Source organism: Hyperolius riggenbachi, chromosome 2 (assembly GCF_040937935.1).
Source record: "Hyperolius riggenbachi isolate aHypRig1 chromosome 2, aHypRig1.pri, whole genome shotgun sequence".
Taxonomy (NCBI): domain Eukaryota; kingdom Metazoa; phylum Chordata; class Amphibia; order Anura; family Hyperoliidae; genus Hyperolius; species Hyperolius riggenbachi.
Genome location: NC_090647.1, coordinates 571,582,023 through 571,601,626, shown reverse-complemented (window position 1 = coordinate 571,601,626; position 19,604 = coordinate 571,582,023). Strand labels below are relative to the sequence as shown.

The 19,604-nt window shown below is 48.0% G+C and overlaps 1 protein-coding gene across 2 annotated transcripts in view; it reads right to left on the bottom strand.

Annotated features, from left to right (window-relative positions):
• The window catches only part of ICOSLG (inducible T cell costimulator ligand), a 56,717-nt gene that overhangs the window by 19,669 nt on the left and 17,444 nt on the right, over positions 1 to 19,604 (bottom strand). For both annotated transcript variants that reach the window (XM_068271029.1, XM_068271030.1), the window contains exons 3-4: positions 15,265 to 15,549; positions 7,576 to 7,719 (exon numbers count right to left, since the gene is read on the bottom strand). In XM_068271029.1, the coding sequence (XP_068127130.1) occupies positions 7,576 to 7,719; positions 15,265 to 15,549 (429 nt within the window). The remainder of the gene's footprint in view (positions 1 to 7,575; positions 7,720 to 15,264; positions 15,550 to 19,604) is intronic.

The window sequence follows — 19,604 nt, the reverse complement described above, 5'->3', positions numbered from 1 at the left end:
CAAGAAGATGCCACCAGACATCCATACACACAGGAAAGATGCCACCAGACCTCCATACACACAGGAAGATGCCACCAGACCACCTCACACACAGAAAGATGCCACCATACACACAGGAAGATGCCCCCAGACCACCATACACACAGAAAGATGCCACCATACACAGGAAGATGCCACCAGACCACCATACACACAGAAAGATGCCACCATACACACAGGAAGATGCCACCAGACCTCCATACACACAGGAAGATGCCACCAGACCACCATACACACAGGAAGATGCCACCAGACCTCCATACACACAGGAAGATGCCACCAGACCCCCATACACACAAGAAGATGCCACCATACACACAGGAAAGATGCCACCAGACCTCCATACACACAGGAAGATGCCACCAGACCACCATACACACAGGAAGATGCCACCATACACACAGGAAGATGCCACCAGACCACCATACACACAGGAAGATGCCACCATACACACAGGAAGATGCCACCAGACCTCCATACACACAGAAGGATGCCACCAGACCACCATACACACAGGAAGATGCCCCCAGACCACCATACACACAGGAAGATGCCATCAGACCACCATACACACAGGAAGGTGCCACCATACACACAGGAAGATGCCACCATACACACAGGAAGATGCCACCAGACCACCATACACACGGGAAGATTCCACCATACACACATGAAGATGCCCCCAGACCACCATACACACAGGAAGATGCCACCAGACCTCCATACACACAGGAAGATGCCACCATACACACAGGAAGATGCCACCAGACCTCCATACACACAGGAAGATGCCACCATACACACAGGAAGATGCCCCTACACCACCATACACACAGGAAGATGCCACCAGACCACCATACACACAGGAAGATGCCACCAGACCACCATACACACAGGAAGATGCCACCATACACACAGGAAGATGCCACCAGACCACCATACACACAGGAAGATGCCACCAGACCACCATACACACAGGAAGATGCCACCAGACCACCATACACACAGGAAGATACCACCATACACACAGGAAGATGCCACCAGACCTCCATACACACAGGAAGATGCCACCAGACCTCCATACACACAGGAATGATGCCACCAGACCACCATACACACAGGAAGATGCCACCATACACACAGGAAGATGCCACCAGACCTCCATACACACAGGAAGATGCCACCATACACACAGGAAGATGCCACCATACACACAGGAAGATGCCACCAGACCACCATACACACAGGAAGATGCCACCAGACCTCCATACACACAGGAAGATGCCACCATACACACAGGAAGATGCCACCAGACCTCCATACACACAGGAAGATGCCACCAGACCACCATACACACAGGAAGATGCCACCAGACCTCCATACACACAGGAAGATGTCACCAGACATCCATACACACAGGAAGATGCCACCAGACCTCCATACACACAGGAAGATGCCACCAGACCCCCATACACACAAGAAGATGCCACCAGACCTCCATACACACAGGGAGATGCCACCATACACACAAGAAGATGCCCCCAGACCACCATACACACAAGAAGATGCCACCAGACCTCCATACACACAGGGAGATGCCACCAGACCTCCATACACACAGGGAGATGCCACCATACACACAGGAAGATGCCCCCAGACCACCATACACACAGGAAGATGCCACCATACACAGGAAGATGCCACCAGACCACCATACACACAGAAAGATGCCACCATACACACAGGAAGATGCCACCAGACCTCCATACACACAGGAAGATGCCACCAGACCACCATACACACAGGAAGATGCCACCAAACCTCCATACACACAGGAAGATGCCCCCAGACCTCCATACACACAGGAAGATGCCACCAGACCCCCATACACACAAGAAGATGCCACCAGACCTCCATACACACAGGAAGATGCCACCAGACCCCCATACACACAAGAAGATGCCACCATACACACAGGAAAGATGCCACCAGACCTCCATACACACAGGAAGATGCCACCAGACCACCATACACACATGAAGATGCCACCATACACACAGGAAGATGCCACCAGACCACCATACACACAGGAAGATGCCACCAGACCACCATACACACAGGAAGATGCCACCATACACACAGGAAGATGCCACCATACACACAGGAAGATGCCACCAGACCTCCATACACACAGGAAGATGTCACCAGACCTCCATACACACCGGAAGATGCCACCAGACCACCATACACACAGGAAGATGCCTCCATACACACAGGAAGATGTCACCAGACCTCCATACACACAGGAAGATGCCACCAGACCTCCATACACACAGGAAGATGCCACCAGACCCCCATACACACAAGAAGATGCCACCAGACCTCCATACACACAGGGAAATGCCACCATACACACAAGAAGATGCCACCAGACATCCATACACACAGGAAAGATGCCACCAGACCTCCATACACACAGGAAGATGCCACCATACACACAGGAAGATGCCACCAGACCACCATACACACAGGAAGATGCCACCATACACACAGGAAGATGCCACCATACACACAGAAAGATGCCACCAGACCTCCATACACACAGGAAGATGTCACCAGACCTCCATACACACAGGAAGATGTCACCAGACCTCCATACACACAGGAAGATGCCATTAGACCTCCATACACACAGGAAGATGCCACCAGACCTCCATACACACAGGAAGATGTCACCAGACCTCCATACACACAAGAAGATGCCACCAGACCTCCATACACACAGGGAGATGCCACCATACACACAAGAAGATGCCACCAGACATCCATACACACAGGAAAGATGCCACCAGACCTCCATACACACAGGAAGATGCCACCAGACCACCATACACACAGGAAGATGCCACCAGACTACCATACACACAGGAAGATGCCACCAGACCACCATACATACAGGAAGATGCCACCAGACCGCCATACACAGGAAGATGCCAACAGATCACCATACACACAGGAAGATACCACCATACACACAGGAAGATGCCACCAGACCTCCATACACACAGGAAGATGCCACCAGACCACCATACACACAGGAAGATGCCACCAGACCACCATACACACAGGAAGATGCCACCAGACCTCCATACCACCAGACCTCCATACACACAGGAAGATTCCACCATACACACAGGAAGATGCCCCCAGACCACCATACACACAGGAAGATGCCACCAGACCTCCATACACACAGGAAGATTCCACCATACACACAGAAAGATGCCACCAGACCACCATACACACAGGAAGATGCCACCATACACACAGGAAGATGCCACCAGACCTCCATACACACAGGAAGATGCCACCAGACCACCATACACACAGGAAGATGCCCCCAGACCACCATACACACAGGAAGATGCCACCAGACCACCATACACACAGGAAGATGCCACCAGACAACCATACACACAGGAAGATGCCACCAGACCTCCATACACACAGGAAGATTCCACCAGACCACCATACACACAGGAAGATGCCACCAGACCACCATACACACAGGCAGATCCCACCATTCTACCATACACACAGGAAGATGCCACCATACACACAGGAAGATGCCCCCAGACCACCATACACACAGGAAGATGCCACCATACACACAGGAAGATGCCACCAGACCACCATACACACAGGAAGATGCCACCAGACCACCATACACACAGGAAGATGCCACCAGACCTCCATACACACAGGAAGATGCCACCAGACCACCATACACACAGGAAGATGCCACCAGACCACCATACACACAGGAAGATGCCACCAGACCACCATACACACAGGAAGATGCCACCAGACCACCATACACACAGGAAGATGCCACCAGACCACCATACACACAGGAAGATGCCACCAGACCTCCATACACACAGGAAGATGCCACCAGACCACCATACACACAGGAAGATGCCACCAGACCTCCATACACACAGGAAGATGCCACCAGACCACCATACACACAGGCAGATCCCACCAGACCTCCATACCACCAGACCACCATACACACAGGAAGATGCCACCAGACCACCATACACACAGGAAGATGCCACCAGACCACCATACACACAGGCAGATCCCACCAGACCTCCAGACCACCATACACACAGGAAGGTTTCACCAGACCACCATACACACAGGAAGATGCCACCAGACCTCCATACACACAGGAAGATTCCACCATACACACAGGAAGATGCCACCAGACCACCATACACACAGGAAGATGCCACCATACGCACAGGAAGATGCCACCAGACCACCATACACACAGGAATATGTCACCATACACACAGGAAGATGCCACCATACACACAGGAAGATGCCACCAGACCTCCATTCACACAGGCAGATGCCACCATACACACAGGAAGATGCCACCAGACCACCATACACACAGGAAGATGCCACCATACACACAGGAAGATGCCACCAGACTACCATACACACAGGAAGATGCCACCATACACACAGGAAGATGCCACCAGACCTCCATACACACAGGAAGATGCCACCATACACACAGGAAGATGCCACCGGACCTCCATTCACACAGGCAGATGCCACCATACACACAGGAAGATGCCACCGGACCTCCATACACACAGGAAGATGCCACCATACACAGGAAGATGCCACCAGACCACCATACACACAGGAAGATGCCACCATACACACAGGAAGATGCCACCAGACCTCCAGTCACACAGGCAGATGCCACCATACACACAGGAAGATGCCACCGGACCTCCATACACACAGGAAGATGCCACCAGACCACCATACACACAGGAAGATGCCACCATACGCACAGGAAGATGCCACCAGACCACCATACACACAGGAAGATGTCACCATACACACAGGAAGATGCCACCATACACACAGGAAGATGCCACCAGACCTCCATTCACACAGGCAGATGCCACCATACACACAGGAAGATGCCACCAGACCACCATACACACAGGAAGATGCCACTATACACACAGGAAGATGCCACCAGACCACCATACACACAGGAAGATGCAACCAGACCACCATACACACAGGAAGATGCCACTATACACACAGGAAGATGCCACCAGACCACCATACACACAGGAAGATGCCACCATACACACAGGAAGATGCCACCAGACCTCCATACACACAGGAAGATGCCACCATACACACAGGAAGATGCCACCGGACCTCCATTCACACAGGCAGATGCCACCAGACCTCCATACACACAGGAAGATGCCACCAGACCACCATACACACAGGAAGATGCCACCAGACCACCATACACACAGGAAGATGCCACCAGACCTCCATACACACAGGAAGATGCCACCAGACCACCATACACACAGGAAGATGCCACCAGACCTCCATACACACAGGAAGTTGCCACCAGACCACCATACACACAGGCAGATCCCACCAGACCTCCATACCACCAGACCACCATACACACAGGAAGATGCCACCAGACCACCATACACACAGGAAGATGCCACCAGACCACCATACACACAGGCAGATCCCACCAGACCTCCAGACCACCATACACACAGGAAGGTGTCACCAGACCACCATACACACAGGAAGATGCCACCAGACCTCCATACACACAGGAAGATTCCACCATACACACAGGAAGATGCCACCAGACCACCATACACACAGGAAGATGCCACCATACGCACAGGAAGATGCCACCAGACCACCATACACACAGGAATATGTCACCATACACACAGGAAGATGCCACCATACACACAGGAAGATGCCACCAGACCTCCATTCACACAGGCAGATGCCACCATACACACAGGAAGATGCCACCAGACCACCATACACACAGGAAGATGCCACCATACACACAGGAAGATGCCACCAGACTACCATACACACAGGAAGATGCCACCATACACACAGGAAGATGCCACCAGACCTCCATACACACAGGAAGATGCCACCATACACACAGGAAGATGCCACCATACACACAGGAAGATGCCACCGGACCTCCATTCACACAGGCAGATGCCACCATACACACAGGAAGATGCCACCAGACCACCATACACACAGGAAGATGCCACTATACACACAGGAAGATGCCACCAGACCACCATACACACAGGAAGATGCCACCATACACAGGAAGATGCCACCAGACCACCATACACACAGGAAGATGCCACCATACACACAGGAAGATGCCACCAGACCTCCAGTCACACAGGCAGATGCCACCATACACACAGGAAGATGCCACCGGACCTCCATACACACAGGAAGATGCCACCAGACCACCATACACACAGGAAGATGCCACCATACGCACAGGAAGATGCCACCAGACCACCATACACACAGGAAGATGTCACCATACACACAGGAAGATGCCACCATACACACAGGAAGATGCCACCAGACCTCCATTCACACAGGCAGATGCCACCATACACACAGGAAGATGCCACCAGACCACCATACACACAGGAAGATGCCACTATACACACAGGAAGATGCCACCAGACCACCATACACACAGGAAGATGCAACCAGACCACCATACACACAGGAAGATGCCACTATACACACAGGAAGATGCCACCAGACCACCATACACACAGGAAGATGCCACCATACACACAGGAAGATGCCACCAGACCGCCATACACACAGGAAGATGCCACCATACACACAGGAAGATGCCACCGGACCTCCATTCACACAGGCAGATGCCACCATACACACAGGAAGATGCCACCGGACCTCCATACACACAGGAAGATGCCACCATACACAGGAAGATGCCACCAGACCACCATACACACAGGACCAGACCTCCATTCACACAGGCAGATGCCACCATACACACAGGAAGATGCCACCGGACCTCCATACAGACAGGAAGATGCCACCATACACACAGGAAGATGCCACCAGACCACCATACACACAGGAAGATGCCACCAGACCTCCATACACACAGGAAGATGCCACCAGACCTCCATACACACAGGAAGATGCCACCAGACCACCATACACACAGGAAGATGCCACCAGACCACCATACACACAGGAAGATGCCACCATACACACAGGAAGATGCCACCAGACCTCCATACACACAGGAAGATGCCACCAGACCTCCATACACACAGGAAGATGTCACCAGACCTCCATACACACAGGAAGATGTCACCAGACCTCCATACACACAGGAAGATGCCACCAGACCTCCATACACACAGGAAGATGCCACCAGACCACCATACACACAGGAAGATGCCACCAGACCTCCATACACACAGGAAGATGCCACCAGACCTCCATACACACAGGAAGATGCCACCAAACCACCATACACACAGGAAGAGGACTGGGATGGGGTACAGAGAGGCGCTCCGTACATGTGAGTCTGAAGAGGTGGAAACAGAATAACAGGGAACCACAATAGGACGTTACCTGATGTGGCACAGAAGTGTCTCCTCACCATCACTAATGCCCCCACCGCAGCCAAAACGAGCAAAGTGACCAACGTCCCGGGAACTGCAGGAGAGACCCCATATTGTTTCTCGACGTCCGGACCCTCGTCCAATTTCAGAACATCTGCCAGAGAGGAAAACATCTCCGCCTTACTGTCACTAATATGAAATAATATCCAGTATAATACTACCCCCACATACCCCAGTATAGCAATACTCCAGTATAAGACTACCCCCACATACTCCAGTATAGCAATACTCTAGTATAAGACTACCCCCACATACCCCAGTATAGCAGTACTCCAGTATAAGACTACCCCCACATACCCCAGTATAGAAATACTCCAGTATAATACTACCCCCCACATACCCCAGTATAGCAATACTCCAGTATAATACTACCCCCACATACCCCAGTATAGCAATACTCCAGACTAAGAATACCTCAACATACCCCAGTATAGCAATACTCCAGACTAAGAACACCCCCACATACCCCAGTATATAGCAATACTCCAGTATAAAAATACCTTAACATACCCCAGTATAGCAATAATCCAGTATAATACTACCCCCACATACCTCAGTATAGCAATACTCCAGTACAAGAATACCCCAACATACCTCAGTATAGCAATACTCCAGTACAAGAATACCCCAACATACCCCAGAATAACAATACTCCAGACTAAGAACACCCCCACATACCCCAGTATAGCAATACTCCAGTACAAGAATACCCCAACATACCCCAGTATAGCAATACTCCAGACTAAGAACACCCCCACATACCCTAGTATAGCAATACTCCAGTATAAGACTACCCCCATATACCCCAGTATAGCAATACTCCAGTATAAGACTACCCCCACATACCCCAGTATAGCAATACTCCAGTATAAGACTACCCCCACATACCCCAGTATAGCAATACTCCAGTATAAGACTACCCCCACATACCCCAGTATAGCAATACTCCAGTATAATACTACCCCCACATACCCCAGTATAGCAATACTCCAGACTAAGAATACCTCAACATACCCCAGTATAGCAATACTCCAGTATAAGGATACCCCCACATACCCCAGTATATAGCAATACTCCAGTACAAGAATACCCCCACATACCTCAGTATAGCAATACTCCAGTACAAGAATACCCCAACATACCCCAGAATAACAATACTCCAGTACAAGAATACCCCAACATACCCCAGTATAGCAACACTCCAGTATAATACTACCCCCACATACCCCAGTATAGCAATACTCCAGACTAAGAATACCTCAACATACCCCAGTATAGCAATACTCCAGTATAATACTACCCACACATACCCCAGTATAGCAATACTCCAGTATAATACTACCCCCACATACCCCAGTATAGCAATACTCCAGTATAAGACTACCCCAACATACCCCAGTATAGCAATACTCCAGTATAAGACTTCCCCAACATACCCCAGTATAGCAATACTCCAGTACAAGTATACCCCAACATACCCCAGTATAGCAATACTCCAGTACAAAAATACCCCAACATACCCCAGTATAGCAATACTCCAGACTAAGAACACCCCCACATACCCCAGTATAGCAATACTCCAGTATAAGACTACCCCCATATACCCCAGTATAGCAATACTCCAGTACAAGAATACCCCAACATACCCTAGTATAGCAATACTCCAGTACAAGAATACCCCAACATACCCCAGTATAGCAATACTCCAGTACAAGAATACCCCCACATACCCCAGTATAGCAATACTCCAGTATAATACTACCCCCACATACTCCAGTATAGCAATACTCCAGACTAAGAATACCTCAACATACCCCAGTATAGCAATGCTCCAGACTAAGAACACCCCCACATACCCCAGTATAGCAATACTCTAGTATAAGAATACCCCCACATACCCCAGTATATAGCAATACTCCAGTATTAAAATACCTTAACATACCCCAGTATAGCAATAATCCAGTATAACAGTACTCCCACATACCTCAGTATAGCAATACTGCAGACTAAGAATACCTCAACATACCCCAGTATAGCAATACTGCAGTATAATACTACCCCCACATACCTCAGTATAGCAATAATCCAGTATAAGAATACCCCCACATACCTCAGTATAGCAATAATCCAGTATAAGAATACCCCCACATACCCCAGTATAGCAATACTCCAGTATAAAAATACCTTAACATACCCCAGTATAGCAATAATCCAGTATAAGAATACTCCCACATACCTCAGTATAGCAATACTCCAGACTAAGAATACCTCAACATACTACAGTATAGCAATACTCCAGTATAATACTACCCTCACATACCCCAGTACAGCAATACTCCAGTATAAGAATACCCCAACATACCCCAGTATAGCAATACTCCAGTATAAGACTACCCCCACATACCCCAGTATAGCAATACTCCAGTATAAGACTACCCCCACATACCCCAGTATAGCAATACTCCAGTACAAGAATACCCCAACATACTCCAGTACAGCAATACTCCAGACTAAGAATATCCCCACATACCCCAGCATAGCAATACTCCAGTATAATACTACCCCCACATACCCCAGTATAGCAATACTCCAGTATAATACTACCCCCACATACCCCAGTATAGCAATACTCCATTATAAGAACACCCCCACATACCCCAGTATAGCAATACTCCAGTATAAGAACACCCCCACATACCCCAGTATAGCAATACTCCAATATAATACTACCCCCACATACCCCAGTATAGCAATACTCCAGTATACGACTACCCCCACATACCCCAGTATATAGCAATGCTACAGTATAAGAATGTCCCCACATACCCCAGTATAGCAATACTCCAGACTAAAACTACCCCACATACCCCAGTATAGCAATAATCCAGTATAATACTACCCCCACATACCTCAGTATAGCAATACTCCAGTATAAGAATACCCCAACATACCCCAGTATAGCAATACTCCAGTATAATAATACCCCAACATACCTCAGTATAGCAATACTCCAGTACAATAATACCCCAACATACCTCAGTGTAGCAATACTCCAGTATAAGACTACCCCCACATACCCCAGTATAGCAATACTCCAGTATAAGACTACCCCCACATACCCCAGTATAGAAATACTCCAGTACACGAATACCCCAACATACTCCAGTATAGCAATACTCCAGACTAAAAATATCCCCACATACCCCAGCATAGCAATACTCCAGTATAATACTACCCCCACATACCCCAGTATAGCAATACTCCAGTATAATAATACCCCAACATACCTCAGTATAGCAATACTCCAGTATAATAATACCCCAACATACCTCAGTATAGCAATACTCCAGTACAATAATACCCCAACATACCTCAGTGTAGCAATACTCCAGTACAATAATACCCCAACATACCCCAGTATAGCAATACTCCAGTATAAGACTACCCCCACATACCCCAGTATAGCAATACTCCAGTATAAGACTACCCCCACATACCCCAGTATAGCAATACTCCAGTACAAGAATACCCCAACATACTCCAGTATAGCAATACTCCAGACTAAGAATATCCCCACATACCCCAGCATAGCAATTCTCCAGTATAATACTACCCCCACATACCCCAGTATAGCAATACTCCAGTATAATAATACCCCAACATACCTCAGTATAGCAATACTCCAGTATAATAATACCCCAACATACCTCAGTATAGCAATACTCCAGTACAATAATACCCCAACATACCTCAGTGTAGCAATACTCCAGACTAAGAATACCCCACATACCCCAGTATAGCAATACTCCAGTATAATAATACCCCAACATACCTCAGTATAGCAATACTCCAGTACAATAATACCCCAACATACCTCAGTGTAGCAATACTCCAGACTAAGAATACCCCACATACCCCAGTATAGCAATACTCCAGTATAATAATACCCCAACATACCTCAGTATAGCAATACTCCAGTACAATAATACCCCAACATACCTCAGTGTAGCAATACTCCAGACTAAGAATACCCCACATACCCCAGCATAGCAATACTCCAGTATAATACTACCCCCACATACCCCAGTATAGCAATACTCCAGTATAAGAATACCCCAACATACCTCAGTATAGCAATACTCCAGTATAATAATACCCCAACATACCTCAGTGTAGCAATACTCCAGACTAAGAATACCTCAACATACCCCAGTATAGCAATGCTCCAGTATAATAATACCCCAACATACCTCAGTGTAGCAATACTCCAGACTAAGAACACCCCCACATACCCCAGTATAGCAATACTCTAGTACAAGAATAGCCCCACATACCGCTGCTGTCCGCGCTCCCGCACGCACTCTCGTGCACGCTGCCGCCAGCTCGTCCGGAGTTCAATGAACGGGAAAAACCATTCCCGTTCGTTGATCTCTGCCCCCCAGCAATGATCGCCTGCTTCTATGAGAAGCAGCACGATCATTGTGAAAAAAACAAACACACTTTCCCAGCCCCCCTGAACTTCCTGTAAGCGTACTTCCTACACTTGCAAGACGCATTTACAAAAAATTACTGTGGCCATCTTGTGGCCAAAAAGTAAAACTACACCAAAAACATTTCACATACAATTACATTAGTTTACAATATAAAATTAATTCCTTAACTCCCACACTCCCCAATTGTTACCAATTTTGTTTTTGTAATAATAAAAAAAAATTACAATAAAACAAAAAACATAAATAGTTACCTTAGGGACTGAACTTTTTAAATATTTATGTCAAGAGGGTATAACACTGTTACTTTATAAACTATGGGCTTGTAATTAGGGATGGACGCAAAACTGAAAAAAATGCACCTTTATTTGCAAATAAAATATTGGCGCCAAACATTGTGATAGGGACATAATTTAAACGGTGTAATAACCAGGACAAATGGGCAAATACGTTACATGGATTTTAATTACAGTAGCATGCATTATTTAAAAACCATAATGGCCGAAAACTGAAAAATAATGATTTTTTCCCAAATGTTTTCCTATTTTCCCATTAAAACACATTTAGAATAAAATAATTCTTGGCATAGTGTCCCACCTAAAGAAAGCCTAATTGGTGGCGAAAAAAAAACAAGATATAGTTCATTTCATTGCGATAAGTAATGATAAAGTTATAGGCGAATGAATGTAAGGAACGCTGAAAGGTGAAAATTGCTTGGATGCTAAAGGGGTAAAACCCCTCAGTTGTGAAGTGGTTATAATCCTATCCCTAAGGTTATAATGCCTATCATTATTCTCATAATGTTCAAATTACTCCTACGGCCCCTCCCATTACTTTACATAACTCCTCCCACTACCCTTATAAACCATTATAATTATTATTATTACCTAGTATTTATATATAGAGATGGGCCGAACGGTTCGCTGGCGAATGGTTCCACGCGAACTTCGGTGGTTCGCGTTCGCGTCCCGCTGGCGAACTTTTGCAGAAGTTCGGTTCGCCCCATAATGCACCTTGAGGGTCAACTTTGACCCTCTACATCACAGTCAGCAGGCCCAGTGTAGCCAATTAGGCTACACTAGCCCCTGGAGCCCCACCCCCCCTTATATAAGGCAGGCAGCGGCGGCCATTATGGTCACTCGTGTGCTGCCTGCGTTAGTGAGAGTAGGGCGAGCTGCTGCAGACTGTCTCTCAGGGAAAGATTAGTTAGGCTTAACGTGTTCCTGTCTGGCTGCATACCTGTTCTGTGAACCCACCACTGCATACCTGTACTGTGAACCCACCACTGCATACCTGTTCAGTGAACCTGCCACTGCATACCTGTTCTGTGAACCCATCACTGCATACCTGTTCAGTGAACCTGCCACTGCATACCTGTGCTGTGAACCCACCACTGCATACCTGTTCTGTGAACCCACCACTGCATACCTGTGCTGTGAACCCACCACTGCATACCTGTGCTGTGAACCCATCACTGCATACCTGTTCAGTGAACCTGCCACTGCATACCTGTGCTGTGAACCCATCACTGCATACCTGTTCAGTGAACCTGCCACTGCATACCTGTGCTGTGAACCCACCACTGCATACCTGTTCTGTGAACCCACCACTGCATACCTGTTCTGTGAACCCACCACTGCATACCTGTTCTGTGAACCCACCACTGCATACCTGTTCTGTGAACCCACCACTGCATACCTGTTCTGTGAACCCACCACTGCATACCTGTTCAGTGAACCCACCACTGCATACCTGTTCAGTGAACCCACCACTGCATACCTGTTGCATCAAAATGAATGAGGCATGGATCCCGGAGGGCTGCTGCCCGCCCCAAGACTAAGTCAGTCCCCGCACACACAGCATCTCTGCCTGCACGCCGTGTGACTGGCTGCCTGGGCTGCCCCAAGAAGACTAAGTCGCTCCCAGTCCCTCCACACAGCATGTCTGCCTGCAGGCAGCTTGACTACCTTCTCCGCCACCACCAACAGGGTCCGGGACTCCAGGCGGATTGCTGAATTTTTTAGGCCGCTGCTAGCAGCGGCCGCTGTAATAATTTTTCTGGTGCGTGTACATGACTGCCTAATTTTTCTGGCTGCACTGCGGGCAGCTGCAACAACAAAAGAAAAGGCATGTACATGCGCCCATTCCCCTTCGTGATCATTACCTTGCCGTGGTGAAGGGGCTTGCGTATCACAATGAAGCAATGACCGGTGCCTAGATGAGTGTCTCGGGGGGCACACAAAAGATAATAAGGTCGTTGCTTCATTGTGGTCAGACCAAATTTGATCAGCTGGACAGTCACTGTTCTGTCATTCAGCTACATCAGCCAGGCGACCATATGGGCTGTAAAGCCACCAAAACCTGCACTCTCGCCATGGTGCGCACCAGTCCAGCACGGCCATCACTACACAAACAGCTGTTTGTGGTGCGTTACACAGTGAGTTTGGTGTGTCAGTGTGAAGCAGTACCTTAATTACACTACCTGATTGATGTATACACATGCAAGATGTTTTAAAGCACTTTAGGCCTGCAATTTAGCATTCAATGTGATTTCTGCCCTTAAAACGCTGCTTTGCGTCAAATCCAGATTTTTCCCCGGGACTTTTGGCATGTATCCCACTCCGCCATGCCCCCCTCCAGGTGTTAGACCCCTTGAAACATCTTTTCCATCAGTTTTGTGGCCAGCATAATTATTATTTTTTTTCAAAGTTCGCATCCCCATTGAAGTCTATTGCGGTTCGCGAACTTTAACGCGAACGTTACGCGAAAGTTCGCGAACCCGGTTCGCGAACCTAAAATCGGAGGTTCGGCCCATCTCTATGAGCGCCAACTTCTTCCACGGTGCTTTAGAATCTAATTTCTACCATAGTCATATGTCTGTCTAGGGCCAATTTTATTGCTATTATTTTACATAACTCCTCCCATTACTTTCATAATTCTCCTATCACCCCTCCCACCCCCTATTGTGCCACATAACTCCTCCTATTCTATCAGATAATCTTTTTCCAGGTTGGTGGGCGTTGAAAAGGTTAATAATATTATAATGAAAGAAATATAACTGAAGAAATCTCAGAGGAAACTTAGACTGAGCACTATCTTGTTTGCACATAGCCCCTCCCATTCTGCAGTGAGTACGTCGGGTGACTTACAGGTGCCGGAGGTGAAGTTTCTGCTGGGCGTCAGGATGATGCAGGAGATGTTGATGTTGGAGGTGACATTGATGGTGAGCATGCTTGTTGCATTGAAGATGTCTCCTTCTTTGTTGGTACTGTGGTGAATCTGGCCATCGTTTATGGGAGTCCTCTCAATGGTATTTATCCACATGATGGTTGGCTGTTCAATTCCTCCCTGAGTCTGACAGGTGAGAGTCACTTCCTGGCCATAGCTGGTCTCCCCTGGCCGGCTGTTGATCACCGACGGTGTGCTGAATTCAGCTGTGGGTACAGAACCATGTCAGATATCATTGGATAATATGTGCGGCCAATGAGAGATGTCATACAGTGACCCGATCATCTGTGGCAGAGAGAGGGGTAACGGGTGCCACATTCACCCCATCTTCATATGGGATGACTATCATCTGTAGCAGAGAGAGGGGAAACGGGTGCTGCATTCACCTCATCTGCATATGGGATTGCTATCATCTGTGGCAGAGAGAGGGGTAATGGGGGCCACATTCACCTCATCTTCATATGGGATGACTATCATCTGTGGCAGAGAGAGGGGTAACGGGTGCCACATTCACCTCATCTTCATATGGGATGGCTATCATCTATGGCAGAGAGAGGGGTAACGGGTGCCACATTCACCTCATCTTCATATGGGATGGCTATCATCTGTGGCAGAGAGAGGGGTAACGGGTGCTGCATTAACCTCATCTTCATATGGGATGGCTATCATCTGTGGCAGAGAGAGGGGTAATGGGGGCCATATTCACTTCATCTTCATATGGGATAGCTATCATCTGTCGTAGAGAGAGGGGTAACGGGTGCTGCATTCACCTCATCTTCATATGGGATGGCTATCATCTGTGGCAGAGAGAGGGATAATGGAGGCCACATTCACCTCATCTTCATATGGGATGGCTATCATCTGTGGCAGAGAGAGGGATAACGGGGGCCACATTCACCTCATCTTTATATGGGATGGCTATCATCTGTGGCAGAGAGAGGGGTAATGGGGGCCACATTCACCTCATCATCATATGGGATGGCTATCATCTGTGGCAGAGAGAGAGGTAACGGGGGGCCACATTCACCTCATCTTCATATGGGATGACTATCATCTGTGGCAGAGAGAGGGGTAATGGGGGCCACATTCACCTCATAATCATATGGGATGACTATCATCTGTGGCAGAGAGAGGGGTAACAGGGCCACATTCACCTCATAATCATATGGGATGACTATCATCTGTGGCAGAGAGAGGGGTAAGGGGGCCACATTCACCTCATCTTCATATGGGATGACTATCATCTGTGGCAGAGAGAGGGGTAAGGGGGCCACATTCACCTCATCTTCATATGGGATGACTATCATCTGTGGCAGAGAGAGGGGTAATGGGGGCCACATTCACCTCATCTTCATATGGGATGACTATCATCTGTGGCAGAGAGAGGGGTAATGGGGGCCACATTCACCTCATAATCATATGGGATGACTATCATCTGTGGCAGAGAGAGGGGTAACAGGGCCACATTCACCTCATAATCATATGGGATGACTATCATCTGTGGCAGAGAGAGGGGTAAGGGGGCCACATTCACCTCATTCTCATATGGGATGACTATCATCTGTGGCAGAGAGAGGGGTAACAGGGCCACATTCACCTCATAATCATATGGGATGACTATCATCTGTGGCAGAGAGAGGGGTAAGGGGGCCACATTCACCTCATTCTCATATGGGATGGCTATCATCTGTGGCAGAGAGAGAGGTAACGGGGGGCCACATTCACCTCATCTTCATATGGGATGACTATCATCTGTGGCAGAGAGAGGGGTAATGGGGGCCACATTCACCTCATAATCATATGGGATGACTATCATCTGTGGCAGAGAGAGGGGTAACAGGGCCACATTCACCTCATAATCATATGGGATGACTATCATCTGTGGCAGAGAGAGGGGTAAGGGGGCCACATTCACCTCATTCTCATATGGGATGGCTATCATCTGTGGCAGAGAGAGGGGTAAGGGGGCCACATTCACCTCATTCTCATATGGGATGACTATCATCTGTGGCAGAGAGAGGGGTAATGGGTGCCACATTCACCTCATCTTCATATGGAATAACTATCATCTGTGGCAGAGAGAGGGGTAACGGGTGCCACATTCACCTCATCCTCATATGGGATGGCTATCATCTGTGGCAGGGAGAGGGGTAACGGGGGCCACATTCACCTCATTCTCATATGGGATGACTATCATCTGTGGCAGAGAGAGGGGTAACGGGTGCCACATTCACCTCATTCTCATATGGGATGACTATCATCTGTGGCAGAGAGAGGGGTAACGGGTGCCACATTCACCTCATCTTCATATGGGATGGCTATCATCTGTGGCAGAGAGAGGGGTAATGGGGGCCACATTCACCTCATCTGCATATGGGATGGCTGGGTGAAGGGTTTCTGACAGGCTAGATATAAGAATGTTGCCACTATCGGTGGTAATCTGTGTGAGAGGGGATGTCTCCACAGCATTGTACTGAAAGCACACAATAATTATACCAGCATGAATGGTGCTTCTGATTCATGGGATGGTGCTATAACGGGCTCCATGCCTACCCTAACGTCTACACTGTGCCCTATGGGGAATTTATTATTATTATTTATAAAGTGCTAACATATTACGCAGCACTGCAGAATTGATAAATGAGGTGAACATACAAGGTAGGACATACAAGAAGCTCACAACAAATACAAGATCATGCAAATGCCTTTGGCAACAATAGTTCAGTCTGTCTTCAGTAAAAATAAATTGAGTTTGTTCTATGTGTGTGGGGTCCGACAGTGAGGTGCAGAAACATGGGGGGGCTGCTAGAGGCTTACATGCTAAAGGGGTGGATGGTGCCATGGGCCTGCTAATAACACTACCATTACTGGTGCTACTACTCCTCTCATTCATAAGAACAGTACAGGGTGACGCACCTTGGGTGTCTTTTTAGATATACAGCGTCACCTGATTGGCCCTAGAGACAATGCTCATAGTGATACCACCATCAGTGTTAGCAGTACTTCTCCTCTGTAGGATGGGCACAATAAATGGAGCACTGTAAATACAGTGACAGCGCAGGAGATTTGGGCACAGCCGGCGCCACCATAGGCCGTAATAGGAATTACAGCAATAACAGCGCTCACTGACTGATTTGGGTACCGTCAGATGACAGAGCAAAAATCATTGCAAAAACACTGTCATTCAGCCACCAGCAATAGCTGGAAGCCAAATTTCATCTTTCCCCCGCGATCCACGGCGGCCTGGAGGGGGAATGGTAATTAACGCTGCCGGGACCTGTGCAGGAGCAGAGAGAGCCATATATCGGCTTTCTCCTGTGCCCAAATCTCCCGGCAGCTGTATAATACAATAAATATCCCCCTGTCTTCCCCACCTTTCTCATTGTGTGGGGTGGATGGTGAGATAAGGCTGCTGCTTTGTACAGATAATTATTTATACTGGGAGTTTATGGCCAGTCTGTACTCCAAACAGTGTACTGTTGCCATTGTTACAAAGAAGTGCATTTAGCGCTCATAGTCCATTGTGGAAATTGTATTTTATTCTATTGTAAGATATTGTATGGTTACTGATCTGTAGGATGGGACTGTAATGGGCACCATTTTCACCCCACCACATCTTATGGTGTAGCTGCTATGATGGACTCTCAAGCCACCAAGTACCAGAACCTGTGCCAAGAAAGATGGTTGTTAATCATCTATAGAACAATGAGTGGTAAAAGCTGCTATGTCTAGTCCTCCACCTACAGATATTAACTGGTGCCACTGGAAGCCGAACATCTTGTCTGTACAACAATTGTTCCAAGACTGCCACAGAAACAATCACTGAAGATCCCATCAGGTGACGGATTAATAAGCTGTCTATGTAGCTTAACTCCCTCCCGACCACCTAACCCTGATCGCCGTGGGGAGGGTGGCACCTCCACATCCTCCTAACGCTGATAGGCATCAAGTCCTGGGGGCGGAGATTAGTAGGGATCGCATGCAAGCTCTGATATCAGCCTGCTGGCCTATGACCGTGGCTGGCAGGCTGTTAGAAATAATAAAAAAAAACAATTTATTTCAGTTGTACAGCGCTGCAATCTAGCACATGGCTGTACAGGGGACCGCTTAGAGGGGATCAGTGATTGGACCTCGGGGTGGGGGGGGGGGCAAAGGAGTGATGTAAATGTAAAAAAGGGGAAAAAAAAAGAAGTTAATAAAACGAAATGATAAAAATCGCAGCAGCAATCCGATGCCACCAATAGAAAGCTTTGTTGGTGGC